The sequence below is a fragment of the Mastomys coucha genome, unplaced genomic scaffold (genome assembly GCF_008632895.1).
Source record: "Mastomys coucha isolate ucsf_1 unplaced genomic scaffold, UCSF_Mcou_1 pScaffold16, whole genome shotgun sequence".
In the NCBI taxonomy this organism is placed as follows: Eukaryota; Metazoa; Chordata; class Mammalia; order Rodentia; family Muridae; genus Mastomys; species Mastomys coucha.
The window spans coordinates 77547159-77562097 of record NW_022196898.1 but is presented as its reverse complement, the minus strand read 5'-3'; the positions used below and the strand labels follow the sequence as shown (position 1 = coordinate 77562097).

Below are 14939 nucleotides of genomic sequence, written 5' to 3'. Positions count from 1 at the left end.
GAACTTCCTTCACATGGGCCAGTTATTTTATAGTCTTTCCTGATAATGAGCATCAGATCATACAGTTTTTCCTTCTCATTGATGCTCTTTGGTTTATTGAGATGGAGAGTATCATGTACCTCATGCTGGTCTCATATTCTCTGTATAGCCAAGGCTAGCCTTGAACTCTCTTGCCTCCACCCTCCAACTACTGTAATAACACATGTTCACAGCCATACTTGGGCTAAAATTAGGACACAGCTCTGACAGGATTTTTAAGCAATATTATATTTGCAGTGCCCTTGGTGAGTATGTTCTCACATTGATAATGTTAGTACTCTGTAAGGTGGTATCTTCCAGGCAACACTGGAAACCCATTGCTTTGTCCTGTTGAAGCTAATGAGTACTTTGTAGCAATTTTTTTGAGATGTGAAAATGTACTGGTTTTTGTTTTTTCATTCCTATGTATGTGCACATGTGCTGAGGCATGGGTCTGTGCACAGGCAGAGGGCGGGAGAGTGCCTTGGATTTCTTGGAGCTGGAAGTGCAGGCATGTAAGGGATGGCATTCCATGTAGACTGGAATCTTCCTTTTGCTTTTTGTAGGTGCTGAGAGCTTAACTCAGGTCCTCGTTGCATAACAACGCTCTGTAGTGGCTGAGCTGGTTCTCCAGCCCTGAATACCCTGTTCTTTATTCAGCTGTCACCCGTTGCTTCAGTATTCATTAATATCTTCAAACTCTCAGGCCCTATATTGATGAGTTGGACTTACTTTTATGAAAACCCATTGATTTGGCTAGTGGCAGTACCTTCAGATGTGCTCTGATATCTTTCTTCATCCCTTGTAAATATAGTACTGTTTGGGCATGGAAGATAGAGCAGAGGAAGTGAAGGGCATCCCTTGAGTCTCACAAGTGCTTATTTCCTGTGTGCTGCTACACTGGATGAATCCTGCCAGTCCTGTAGTGGGTGTTAGTGTGAAACCTGCTGCTTCTAATAAGGAACAGTTCAGAGATGCCAGGTGGCCATTTTCTCTCTCAACCAATAGGTGGTGGACATGGAACCTGCATTTCCCTTTTCTGCATGTTTTATCTAAGTTATGTAGAAGCAAAACCTCAATTTACCCAGTTCTTAAAATTGAGCAATACTAGTAAAAATATTCTTGGTCTTTGTTGACCCCTAGAGAATACCTTAGGCCTTTTTCAAGGCCTCTGTGTTTTCCTATTTTTCAGCTTCAGAGAGTCTGTGCTAGTTTTATTTCTTCTTGAGCTAGGGTTTCCCTGTGTAGTCCAGGTATGTGGTTCATTTAGCTCTTCTTTCCTTTGCTTCCGAACATTCTAGCTCCTCCTTTTTTTCTCCTTTGTTTTTTTTTCAAAGCTTCAAAAGTTGGGGCTAGAGCCAATATAGACTGAGGGGAGATTCTTCTCAAGATCTCCATTCATAGACATTTCTCCCAGCTGGCCTCATGTTCATGCTAGGATTGTTACAGGACTGGGGAACCCAGAGCTACCTAGGCTCTATGGGGGGATAATCCATCTAAAGCTAGCTTTCACATTGAAAAGGTACAAGTAGAGTTTCTTTAATCTAAAATGTGAAATGCTATAAAAGCCAGATGATTTCAGTACCAATATGAGTCAATGAGTCATATGGACAATTCTACTTTTCTCATGGTAGGTCATATATAGTTAATCCTAGATGTACACTTACTATTGGACCCCATGTTTAAGGTACGTGTGAAATATATGTTAGTCTATGTTTAGCTTTAGATTCATTTAAAGATACCTCATCTTTTATATATACATATTCCAGAATCTGAAAGAAAAATTTAAAAACTGTTAACTTTCTGGTTCCATGTATTTTAGATAGGAATTTTCAGTCTGTATTTTTATTCTAAGGAATAATGCAGTGGCTTCTAGAAATACTTAATATGGAAACAGCATTTATAATTATAATATAACTTAAAGAGGCAGTGATTTAGGATTTTAAACAGTCCCACACCTGGAGAGCAAATGCTTTTCTATTGTCTTAAGAGAAGATTTCTTAATTGGAAAAAGGAAATCAGACTGCAGTGTGCTGGTCATGAACATGGGAAGAGGAGGGGCCCTGGTTAGTGGGTCTTCAGTGTAACTACGTTGTAAGGTGAGGGGGTGGTTCAGCGGTGTGTGACAAACGAGGGCACAGGCAAGTCAGCTGTATTTCGGAGGGTTACAGTGTGAAGGTCTGTAGATGTTAGTCCTCTAGGATTGTTGGGAATGCTTGAGATTTCTTTAAGTGTGTTCAGAGTGTCAGTGTACTGGTTTCCTTTGTGTTTGCATGCACGTGTGTTTAGCACAGTTGTGATTGACATCAGCAGAGATGCTATGAATGCGCTAGGGTGGATTAAGTAAGCATTAGGTTTTTACCAAAGCTCAATTGTGTTAACTGGTCCTGACTCTTAGTGGTCCATTTGTGATTGCAAATGTTACTGATTTGCTCTTGTGACAAGACTTGGACTTCTGAAAGTAAATGAGCAGACTTAAATACCACTAAATAAGCTAGAGCAACTGTTCATAAGAGTCCTACTTCAAAGTCTGTGGCTGTGGTATCATTAAGATGGGCATTTTAAAACTTTAATTAAAATGATAGTCTTTGTACTCCTAGTTCATCTCTTCCTAGAGCTTCCCATTGCTGTCCCACCCAGCTTCAAGTTCTCTCACTCACTCACTCTCAAAAAAGAAAAACAACAAAAAATGAAAATCAGAATGGACAAATAAACTAAAAAGAAAATCAGTAAGAGAAAAAAGCCCCACAAACCAAAAAGCACACAAACAAAAAACCCATGCTGTGTTGGCCCACAACTCCTGCGAATGCTTTCCCTGTGGCGTGGTTGATGGATGAAGTAACATTCTTCAGAAGAAACCAGTTGCAATAGCAACTTCTTGGTTAGGGATGGAACTGTGTCTGCTTCAAAAAGCACAGATTTTATTTAAGATAACATTTAACTTGCCATGAAAGAGCCTCAGATTCATGATTAAATAGAAGTATGATCTTTAATAATTTGATATAAATATCTTAATCTTTGGCTTTACTTTTTTTAAAAGAAAAAAGTGTTTCTATGGGGTGAAGGTATGTCACAGCATATTGTGGAGGTCAGAGGACAACTTGTCAATAATCTCTTTCTGCCACGTTGGCCTTAGGCAGCCTAATTCAGCTTGAGTGGGAGAGCCTGTTCCACGCAGAGGTCAGCAAGGGTGCTAAATACCTGTAACTAGAAATGTGGGTGCTTGTGAACCACTGGTGGTACTGGGAGTAGAACTTGGTTCCTCTTGAAGAGGAGGCAGTGCTCTTAACAGCTGAGCCATTGTTCCAGTCCCAGAGTTCTTCAACGTTTGAGTGTTTTGCCCAAATGTATGTGCACTGTGTGTGTGCCTGAGGCCCAAGAAGGCCAGAGAGGGCTCTGGACCCTCTGGTACTGGAGTTATGGACAGTTTTAAGAAACCATGTGAATTCTGGGAATGGAGTCACCCAGGTCCTCTGTAAGAATAGCAAGTGCTCTTAGCCACTGAACCATCTCTCCAGCCTCAATGATTATTATTATGATTTCCTCCTTCTCCACTTCTTTTTTGAGGGACTGGCTCACTGTGTAGTGTTGGCTGGCTTGGAATTAGTTATGTAGGCCGGCCTACTGGCCTCAACTCACACGTTCTGTCTCCTGAGTGCCAGGATTAAATGCCCAGTAGGAATTAGTATTTCTCAACAGTTACATTTAAACCTTTTTCTTGGACATAGTAGAACATACCATAGATTGTTGTTGGTATTTGTTTTGCGATAGGGTCTCATCATATAGCCTTGCCTGGCTTGAAGCTCCTACATAAGCTAGGCTGCCCTTGAATCATAGAGGACTGCCTTTTGCCTTACAATGGTACTATATAGCTGTCTTATTGAAGTACAGCTCACATACCATAAAATTAACTTACTTAAATTACTGCTCAGCAAGTTTTACTTTTTTCTTATTTTATTACCCACCAGTATTCCAGAACATTCTGATCACCTCAAAAGAGAAACTCCTTATCTTGTAGGAGCCACTTTCCATTCTGCCGTTCTCAGCAACACAGCCCAAACAACTGCTGGTTTGTTGTTGGATTATGCTTATTTATTCTGTGGCTTCTTTCTCTGAGCACAATGTGTGAGGCTCCACATCAGCACTCTATCCCTTTGCCCTGTTCAAGAGCCAGTCCAATTTTGTACAATTTTATTTACCTGTTCCCCAGTTGGTGGGCATTTGTTGTTGTTTCCATCTTTTGTCATAAGTAGTGCTCCTATGAACGCTTGTCATTAAGTTTTTGTGTGGTTTGTTTTCATTTCTCTTATGATGTTTCTTGGTCATATAGTAATTGTATTTTTAGAAACTGTCATAATGTTTTCTAAAGTGGCTATACGATTTTACAATTAGTTTTTCTGCATTCTTACCCCCTAGAAAATGCTATTACAGACCTTTTTTGGGTTAGCTGTCTGGCGGTTGTGAAGATGGTACTGTGTTCCTGTTTTGATTCCCATTGTCTCAGTCGCTAGTGATGCTGAGTATCCTTTGATGTGCTCACTGCCTTTCATGTGCCCAGTGTAATGGAGAGTTCTGTGCTCTCCGGTCATGTGGCTTTTAACAAACACGTGGGCATAGTGGACTTTATATCACCCCTCCTGTGCTGTGCAGTTGCAACTCTCTTCTGGTGCTGGCTAGCTTTGTGGGTGAGCTAACGTCCGTTGCTAAACATTTTTTCACACCAAAGGAGAACCCTGTACCCATTGAGCCATGTGTCTCCCCTCAGCCCTCAGTGGCCACCAGTGTACCCTCTGACTCTGTAGACTTGCTTTTTCTAGAGACTCATTGAAATGGAACCCTGCCATGTGCAGTATGTCATGTATGCTTTTTTGGTCTGGCCTTTTTTCTTTAGCATGTTTTCAAGATTTGTTTACCTTGTAACAAGTATGAATACTTCATTCCTTTTGACTGAATGGTGATCCATTTTCTAGGCACAGTACATTTTGTGTAGCCATTACCTGTTGGTAATTATTGGAGTTTATGTGTGTTTTTGTTTGTTTGCTGTTTGTTTTGCAATGGGGTCTTGTTATGTAGCTTAGATTTGTTATGTAGTTAGACGAAGTGATGATCCTTCTGCCTCAGCTTCCTAACTGCTAGAATTACAGCAGGCACTCTCACACCTGCTTCTGTGTACTTTTGAAAATGCTAGTACTATGCTATTTTTGTTATGTTTTGGTGACAAGATTCCACTAGATAGCCGAAGCTTAAGTTCAGCATTGAGCTGCCTGAGTACCAGTGTCACAGGTGTGCCACTGTGCCTGACACAGACTTCTACCCTGTACACCAGCACCGTACTCGAGTTAGATATGTGGACAAGCAGAAGAACTCCTACTTTCCAGTAAACTATTTATCACCAAAGAGGAGGGCTTAGCTAATACAGTTAGTCCTCCACTTCATGTGTCAAGTAGTCAGACCTGATGGAAGTGGCCTTCCCTCCTGAGCCATCTCGTTAGCCGGGTGTTTTTAGGGGGTGGTAACAGGCCTAGAGTTAAGAGAGGTAAAGGACGCACTCTATGCCTGTGTTCTTCTGCCTTGAAGTCTGTTCTTTGCTGAGAATGAAGTGTCCCTAAACAAATAACTACCAGTGGCGCCCTTAATTCATTCAGTTAATTCTTAAGGTTATCTGAAAGTTGTTCAGAGAAAGATAGCTCTACATGCCCATTCTTTTTACATCACAGCTTTCAAAAATCAAGTTAAGGTGTCCAACAACATAGGAATTAGGTAAATAAAAAAAATTAATTTTTATGTTCATGGAGGGGGGTTTCCAGCTGTAAAGAGTGGTTAAGTTGTTTGCAGAGAAAATGAGTGTAATTGGAGATAATCAGATCACTCAAGCTAAACCAGTCCTAGAAAGACAAATGTGTATGTGTGTTTCCTCCCATCCATGATTCATATAGTGTCATAACTCATGTACATATAAATGACATGAAGGTAAAAGTAAAATTGTGTGAACAAAGGGAGCCAGTGGAAGGGGAGAGGCATGGCAAGGTGTTTTCAATGTGTGATCTATACTTGATGAAAAGGTAAAAAAAAAACCCACACTTTTAAGAAAAAAAAAAAAAAAGGAAAAACTAAAATCCTGGTTGTTTGTGAGTTAAGAGCCAGGGAAAACCTCTAGCAGAGTTCTGTCACTTTGGTCTCAAGATTGGGCCAGGTATATTTTCCTCTGTGTTTATCCCTGTAAACTGCAGTGTAGTTACCTGAGCTTCCCAATGAAGTATTTGCTGAGTGAATGAATGAAGGAACTGTCTCTTATATTCTATTCTCCCATGTGTCCTAGCACCTCTCAGCTTTTCTTAATCTAACCGGTTTGAGTGGTCACAAACCGTAAGTTCTTGTGTCTGATGTTTATGTCTGTGAGCATGGCTTCCATTTATATGGCTAGTATTGTTTAATCTCTATTCTGCACATGGATAAATGGAGACACTAAAATACTTTCTTGTTATGCTGGAAGGAACTCAAGCCATAAAGTCTTCTTGTTTTAATTTTTTGGTGTATTTTTTATGTGTATGAGTGTTTTACTTTCATGTGTATATGTGTACCACGTGTCTTTGTGTGCCCATAGAGGTCAAAAAAGGATGTCGGATACCCTGAACTGGAGTTACAGCTAATTAGTAGCCATCATGTGGGTGCTGAGAATCCAATTCAGGTCCTCTCTGAGATCTCTTAACTGTTAAGCCATCTCTCTAGCCCCAGAGTCTTTTATGTGTGAAACAGCTCTATTTCAGGTGTGGTTCCATTAAAATAGCGCTAATGCTAAATTTTTATTTGCTTATTTTTATAATTTGATGCTTACTCTTGAAGTTGATGTATAACTGAATTTTATTCTACTCTTCAGCTATCTAGACTCCCCACTGTTATTTATTCTTTTAGAATTTTTTTTTTTATTAAATTTGTGTATTTGTCAGGGTGGGCATGTGCCAGTATGTTGAGGTCAGTATAAGTTTCCAGAGTTAGTTTTCTTGTTCTGGGGATGAAATTCAGGTAGTCAAGTATCAGTTTATCATGGCACCTGCTGAGCCATTCGTGTGTGTGTGTGTGTGTGTGTGTGTGTGTGTGTGTGTGTGTGTGCGTGTGTGTGTGTTTCTCTCTGTCTGTCTGTCTTTTAAAACATCAGTCATTGTGTGTGTGAGTCTGCTCTCAAATACATTTGTCATCTTAATTTGGTACCAGAGTTGGGAATGTTTTTAGTTCAGCAACACTGACTATTTATTCATGGTGACAGCTGTGCTGTGAGATGCACCCCGTCACTTTGAACTTAACCTGTGTTTGGTTTTCTTTTTAGGTGTTGACAGCTCTTCTACCACAAGCAGCGCTTCGCCCTTGCCCAACAGTTACGATGCCTTGGAAGGAGGCAGCTACCCAGGTAATCTGTCTAGAACTTATGTACTGTTCATTTACATTACTGACTGCATCACAATAAAGGTGACTGACTGCATAGCAAAAGCAGACTGCATTTTTAACAAAAAAACCTGGAGCATTTTCCTGGCATTTCTCAGCTGTAACATATTAATATAACAACACTCATGTTGTTTCTGGTGACCTGAAGACATTTGTTGTTTTGTTTTGTTTTGTTTTCTTTTCTTTTCCTAAAAAAAATATTTGCTAGTGAACAGGGTAGGTTTTTTTTTTCTCTTCTTTTAAAAAACAGCTCCTTAAATTGCACTATTTCTGTTGATTTGCATGGGTCCTGAGTCCCTTCCAGCTAACCCCTGAGTTTGTATTTGATTCTTTATTTCCCTTGTGGCTCCTGATGCCTCCACTTGGCAAATAAACAAGTAGACTCAGAGGGTAGGTTTTAGAGACATTGCTATTTTTTTTTGATATTTTATTATTCTAAATGTATAAGAAAGTTTTTCCTGCTTATATTTGTACCCTGCATTCCTAGTCAGAATAGAGGGTTATATTTCCTGGAACTGGAGGTGCAGAGGGCTATGCGCCTCTGGAATTGAACCCATTTCCCCTGTAAGAGCCAGTGCTCTAAAGCCGTCATTCTTAATTATAACTGGGAAGAACCTCATTACATGAGGAGAACAGACAAGCTGTTGTAAGCATAGTCCTTTCATTGTAGTAAGAGCTTACACTACAGTCTTCCGATACTGCCATCTCCTGTCACCCACATGGGCACTCCCTCCCCTCATGACTTCAGCATTCAGAACGACAGCGCAGAGGACTTTGTCCTTCCAGTCCCTCATCACTTTGGTCATGTCACTTTTACTAAGATGAACTTTAGCTGAAGCTGTGCTGTTCTAACACACTGGTCACTGTCATGATACCATGCATTGGTAGATTGCCATGTAATCCCCTCAGCTTAGTTAGTGGACAGCTCCCTCTTACTCTTTTGTGGTCGAGCATTTTTTGTCCTAGGAATTAGTGTGTGTGTGTGTGTGTGTGTGTGTGTGTGTGTGTGTGTGTGTGTGTGTGTTTAGAGTTTAGGAACAGTTTCAGTCGTAATTACCATTACTAAGTTGTGGTCCAAGAGTTGCCTCTTGCGACTGCAGCTCAGTGTTCTTTCTCAAGCTCCAGACTAGCGTGAAGTAAAATGGCACTTCGGTTTCATACAGTTAAAAGCCCGAGTGCCGGACATTGGTTTGGTTTATCTGTCTGTATTCATTCAACTGCAAGTTTCAATCTTATGCTTTGACAATGCATCAATGACCTTGGGCAGGTTTGTAGTATGTATTTCTTTAGTAAAATTAAGGAACTGAAGGCTGGCCTACTGTGTGTCTTGTACCTAGGGCTTTAGGAACATAGGAATGCTGTCTTTTCTTAAAGAAGGAGATTTAGTTAGACCTCTGAGTTTAAAATTCCATTGCTAAATCTTAGTAGATACTATTGCCGTGTGAGAGATCCTGAGGAGCAGGAAGGGGAGGATTCGGCCTGCACTGAGGCACTTGTTCTCAGTTCTGGCAATTTGTGAGAAAGCCCATGATCGTGTGTGTGTATGTGTGTGTGTGTGTGTTCACATGCGTGCACACATGCGCGTGACAAGGTGGTATCAGGCCTATCTACAGATGTCTTCTAAATTCAAACACAGTCAATGGAAAGATGGGTTCTTTGAGAGAATTTTTAAATGGTAACAGTCCATGTCTTTGCAATTCTTAGGTGGTAAGAAATACCATTTTTAATATAAGAAAGATCAAGTAATTATAACTTAAAAAATTGATTTAAAGTAAGACAAGTCAATATACCAAAATCTTACACTGGTTACACATACATATGCTGCCAAGTTTTCCATTTTTTTTCCAGTTTTACTGGAATTTTTACTTTTTAAATAAAAATGAAGAACATCCAGTCACTAAATTTTCTTAGTCACTTATTGATGCCAGATGTTGTTCTAGAAGTTTAGGGCACTATCTTATATTCTACTCACAATTTACCTATGCAGATAATACATATTTCTAGGGTATTATAGGAATATGCCACTACTTTCACGGACATTTTACATTAAGGGTCAGATAAAGGGCACTTTAGAAACAACTAATTTTTAATCTTAATTCCCTTGTTTTATTTTCTGCTTCTTAGTCCCAGTCCTCTTAGGAGAATTAAAAAACAAAAATATACACTACTGTGTTAGCTGTGTTTGCATTGTTAGAAGTAACATCTGAGGTATTTGTTATTGAGATTATCCATAGGCAAAGCAATCCATAAAATAAGATGGACAGAATATTGATAGTTATTAAAGTGGAGTGATCTGCACATGGGTTTAGTGAGCTTCTCTTTCTGGTTGATGCGTTCTGCATTTGTTACAGTAAGACATTCTGAAAAGAAAAGAATGCCAAAGGTTATTGCTTACCAACTGGATTTTGGGTTGTGAACACCTAATTTTTTCTTTGTAGATATGCATTCTTCTTCAGCAAGCAGCCCTGTTCCTGATCGTGCCCCAGAACCTAACTCCACCCTCGCCCAGGCTCTTTCTGCAGCCCCCACTCCCCCTGCAGCTCAGCCAGCAAAGGTAGCCAAGCCTTTTGGCTACGGCTACCCAACCCTGCAGCCCGCCTACCAGAATGCAGCACCAGCACCCACGCCCACAGCACAGCCCAGCCCAGTGTATTCTGGATATCCTCAGGTGTGCATCCACTCATGTTTGATAAGTTGATAAAAGTTGTATTAATTAGAACATGTCTCTGATAATCTGAATTTAAAGAGATGGAGTCGGATGAAAAGCTTGGGTTGTTGCAGTTTTTGTCCAGGTGTTTATAATCAGGAAATTAAATGGTAATTTAAAACTTAAGTTTACACGTGTGTCTCTGTTTGCCATGTATGTGCAGATAACTACAGAGCCCAGAAGAGGGCACTGGGTTACTTGAGCTGGAGCTATAGGCAGTCATGAGCTTCCTTCCCAGTGTGAATCCTGGGAAGTGAACTTGGGTCCTCTAGAAGAGCCAGTGCTTGTAATCATTGAGCCACTTCTACAGCTCATAATGATAGCTTTAATTTTTTTTCTATATTGCTAAGCTAACAATTACCTCAGAAAAGTAAGAGTATGTAATTTTGTATTTATTTTAGCCTCTGTACTTTACTTGGAGTCTGATACAAAAATGACCCTGTAAGAATCTTCATGAACAGAAGTGCTCTCTAGTTTGTGTGTTTGGTAGCTGTTAGTTATTTTTCTGTTGCTGTGATAAGATGCTGTGACTAAAAGTGACTTATGGAAGAGAAAGTTTCCTTTGGCTAATGAATCAGGAGGAGAGTTAAAGTAGTGAGGAAGCTGTGCCTGCTGGGAAGTGGCCAGAGCAGAAAGTTGTCTGAACACATCTCATGACATGGGAAACCAAAAGAACCAGCTGCAAGTGAGGAGAGGTGACATCTTCTCAAGGCAACTCCCTGTGACTGAGGTCCTGCAGCAGGGCTTCATGGCCTTCAAAGTCCTAGACCCCCAACAGTGCCACCAACTGGAGACCAGTTGTTCACATACACAATCTGAGAGTGGAGCCTCATCTCCTGAGATTCTCTTGAGCTGTCTGTAAGGACGTTTCAGTTTAGTTGTTTTTAGAATGCTGAATAGTTCTCGTTTTTTATTCATTGAGTGAAAAATAAAGCAGGAAAATAGGTGAAATGGCCAAAGCATTATAAGTGTATATATTATATATAAGATATATAGATAAACATAAACTCTGTTTACATACACACACACACACATAAGCAGTGTTGATGTGTATGTGTATGTGAAGAGGTCAGAGGACAACTTTATGGAGCTGGTTCTCTCCTTCCACCTTTACATGGATCCTAGGGATTGAACTCGGATCGTTAGGCTTGCATGGCAAATGCTTTTACCTGCTGAGCCATCTTGCTGGCCCTATAACATATGCTATATCTCTAAGGATCCTTCTGTAATACAGCTGAAATCCTTTTAAATGTTGCACATTGTGTGCTCCAGTGGTTCAGCTATGAAATCTAAAGACTTTCTTTCTAATGACTGGCAATGGCCTTAGTTACATGGTGAGAAAGGCCCAGCTTGTCAACCCTCAGGAATGAGCCTTATGGTCTTTGTTCCTCCACCATCCTTTACTGCAGAGAATTTTGGAGAAAGATCTTTCTTGGACGGCTAACAAAAGAAATAATCATTTCTAAATGCTATTACATTTCAGCGCATATACAATTTCCCCAGTTATTTTAGAAATGTGCTTTTATATTTGGCTGTACATAATAATAACTTCTACTGTGTTTGTTTTTGTGTTATAATTGTCATTTAATTTGAAACAAACCTTACGGTTTGAATCCATGCCTTGGATCTGGTAGGAGGCTGAGGCAGCAGCCCCGGAAGCGACCTGCATTGCTCACTGTTTCGTTTTGCTGTTGTGTCATTTACTGCTTCCTCTGCTCCATTTCCTCTGATCCAGGAGCTTGGTCATATTCCTATTTACATAGGAATCATAGGCTCATGATGATGGAATAATATACTCATGTTATCTTTGATTTAGTATTTATATATCAAGTCATATATTCATGATTGTTAGTACAGCTGAAGTCTTATTTCTTTACATAGGCCTGGTTAGGAACTCTTGGCATAGCCTAGGACACTTGACATCACCGACTCTCTGTCTCACTTGCAGAGCTGTGAGGATTGGCTAATGCTTTACCTGGTGACCTCCTGGTCATTTGCGCTGGCCTCATTAATTTCACCATTTAGTGACATCTGTATATCTTCTATTCCAGATGGTCTTTACCTGAGTGGGTGGTAAGAGTGATTTTCCTGAAGTTAGCATTCTTTATGTATTAGTTAGAATTAGTGCATTTATATAGTGAACCTTGGTCCCTGTACTAAGGAATGTGGAAGATAATTCTATACAGACACAAAGTGTATCCTTTATTTTTTGTCCTTTGTCTGTTAAAAGTTTGTGGTTAGAGTCACATGTATGTCTAAGTTTATATTATAAATAACAACAAAGGAACTAAATGGAAAACTAATTTAAAGTGTTGACTACAGGTAAAAAGTAAAATGGGAAATCCTTGAATATTTTTTGTAACATTTTCATATCAAAATAATACAATTTTGGCCCATAGTTGAAAGAATCTATCACTTGTAGCTTACAGAATAGAATATAAACTATACTTAATATATTTATGCCTAATATATTTAAATAATTTCAAAATTATATCAACTTTAATTATGAGTATAAAATTACAAGATTTAAGATTTGTTGGTGCTGGAGAGACAGTTTAGTCGTTTCGAGTACTGGCTGTTCTTACAGAGGACTGGGTTCAGTCCCCAGCACTTACACTGTGGCACAGAACTCCAGTTCCAGGGAATCTAATCTTCTGGTCTATGAGGGCACCAAACTCACAAGTGATGGATAGACATACAGTAAACAAAACACTATACATAAAATGAAATTTAAATTTAAAGTTTACAAAAGTAAAAGTGATGAGAAAATACAGAAAAGCCATTTTGGTATGAATCACATATTAAAGTAAAAGATTTGTCATAATCTTTGTCCTTAGATAATATACCCCAAGTGTCAGTAAAATTAGTTAAAACAATATTTTTCATGGTACTAGAACTTGGCTTGGTTTCTTGAATTTTAAGGATTTCTTTTTATATCATCTGAATATTTTTGTTGTGTAAATACGGTAATTTGTATTTTGAGGGCAAGTTTGTAAAGAAAAACTGGCCATGCAAAAAAACCTTAAAGGAAGTACAAATATAGGCACTGTTTTGGTCAATTTTGACTCACTCAACACAAAGCTGATGTAGTTTTAAAGAGTGACAGTAACTCATTAAATTATTTGAGTTAATAGAAAGCTGTGAGCTCACAGTAATACTCGAAGCATAACGCAGGAGCAGGAAGCCACAGGAGAGCTCTGGACACGCGCACAGCCTAACACAGTGCTTCGCAGCTGTGGCTTACAACTACTGTGAGGCTTGAACAACCCTTTCTTTCACAGGGCTGCATATCAGATATTTACATAATGGTCCATAAGAGTAGCAAAATTTCAGTTATGAAGTAGCCACAGAAATAGTTTCATGTTGCGGTCACCACAACATGAGGAACTGTCTTCAAGGGTCACAGCTTTAGGAAGGTTGAGAGCCACTGCTCAAGTGTCAGCTTACCCTGGAATTGGTGGAACCTGAAATGCTTCAGCGTTTATCATCCCTATTTAATGGAAACTATATTTTTTTGATGTTGAACAATATGACATTATGAATAAAATTGGTTTTTCTTTGAAATGTTTATGCTTTAAACTGACTGTTTTGTTAAGATACGACTCTAAAAAAAAAAAAAAAAAAAGACTCCAAGATAAGCCGGGCAGTGGTGGCGCACGCCTTTAATCCCAGCACTTGGGAGGCAGAGGCAGGTGGATTTCTGAGTTCAAGGCCAGCCTGGTCTACAAAGTGAGTTCCAGGACAGCCAGGACTACATGGAGAAACCCTGTCTCGGGGAAAAAAAAAAAAAAAAAGATACGACTCTAAAACCAGATGCAAATTTTCTCAATATCTTGAGTTTCCTTTGTACTAACACCTAGGATTCAGAATCTTTTTTCATACTTGTAACAGTTTTCCTTTTGCTTGACTTTCTCTCTCAGCATTACCCAGGTGTGAACCAGCTGTCCTCAGGCCTAGGAGGACTAAGCCTGCAGAGCTCTCCACAGCCAGAAAGCCTAAGGCCTGTCAACCTCACCCAGGAGAAGAATATCTTACCGGCCACTCCTGTGTGGGCTCCTGTACCTAACTTGAGTGCAGAACTCAACAAGTTAAACTGTAGCCCAGAGTAGGTACTCTTTACCTTACAGCATCTTTACGGTGAAAGCGTGGACGAAAACAGTAATCAGGCAGTATGGGGTTGGTCCCTTGATTGCAAGTTTTGTTCATATGGGCTTTTCTGCTTGGGTTCCTCTGTTTGACCCTGTGTGTTGGGGCAGGGTGTGTATGTGTGTGGTGTACTGTATATGTGTTGGGGTAATAGTGTGTGTGTGTGTGTGTGTGTGTGTGTGTGTGGTACACTGTATGTGTGTTGGAGTGGTGGTGGTGTTGTGTGTGTGTGTGTGGTGCACTGTATGTGTGTTGGAGTGGTAGTGGTGTGTGTGTGTGTGTATGGTACACTGTATATGTGTTAGAGTGGTGGTGGTGTGTGTGTGTGTGTATGGTACACTGTATATGTGTTGGAGTGGTGGTGGTGGTGTGTGTGTGTGTATGGTACACTGTATATGTGTTGGAGTGGTGGTGGTGGTGTGTGTGCGTGTATGGTACACTGTGTATGTGTTGGAGTGATGGTGGTGTGTGTGTGTGTATGGAATACTGTATATGTGTTGGAGTGGTGGTGGTGTGTGTGTGTGTATGGTACACTGTATATGTGTTGGAGTGATGGTGGTGTGTGTGTGTGTGTGTATGGTACACTGTATATGTTAGAGTGGTGGTGGTGTGTGTGCGTGTATGGTAC

At 40.0% G+C, this 14939-nt stretch overlaps 1 protein-coding gene across 6 annotated transcripts in view; it reads left to right on the top strand.

The window, feature by feature from the left end:
• Sec24b (SEC24 homolog B, COPII coat complex component) overlaps window positions 1–14939 on the top strand; it is a 78311-nt gene that overhangs the window by 37965 nt on the left and 25407 nt on the right. For all 6 annotated transcript variants that reach the window (XM_031375488.1, XM_031375492.1, XM_031375491.1 and 3 more), the window contains 3 exons: window positions 7343–7423; window positions 9897–10126; window positions 14086–14270. In XM_031375488.1, the coding sequence (XP_031231348.1) occupies window positions 7343–7423; window positions 9897–10126; window positions 14086–14270 (496 nt within the window). The remainder of the gene's footprint in view (window positions 1–7342; window positions 7424–9896; window positions 10127–14085; window positions 14271–14939) is intronic.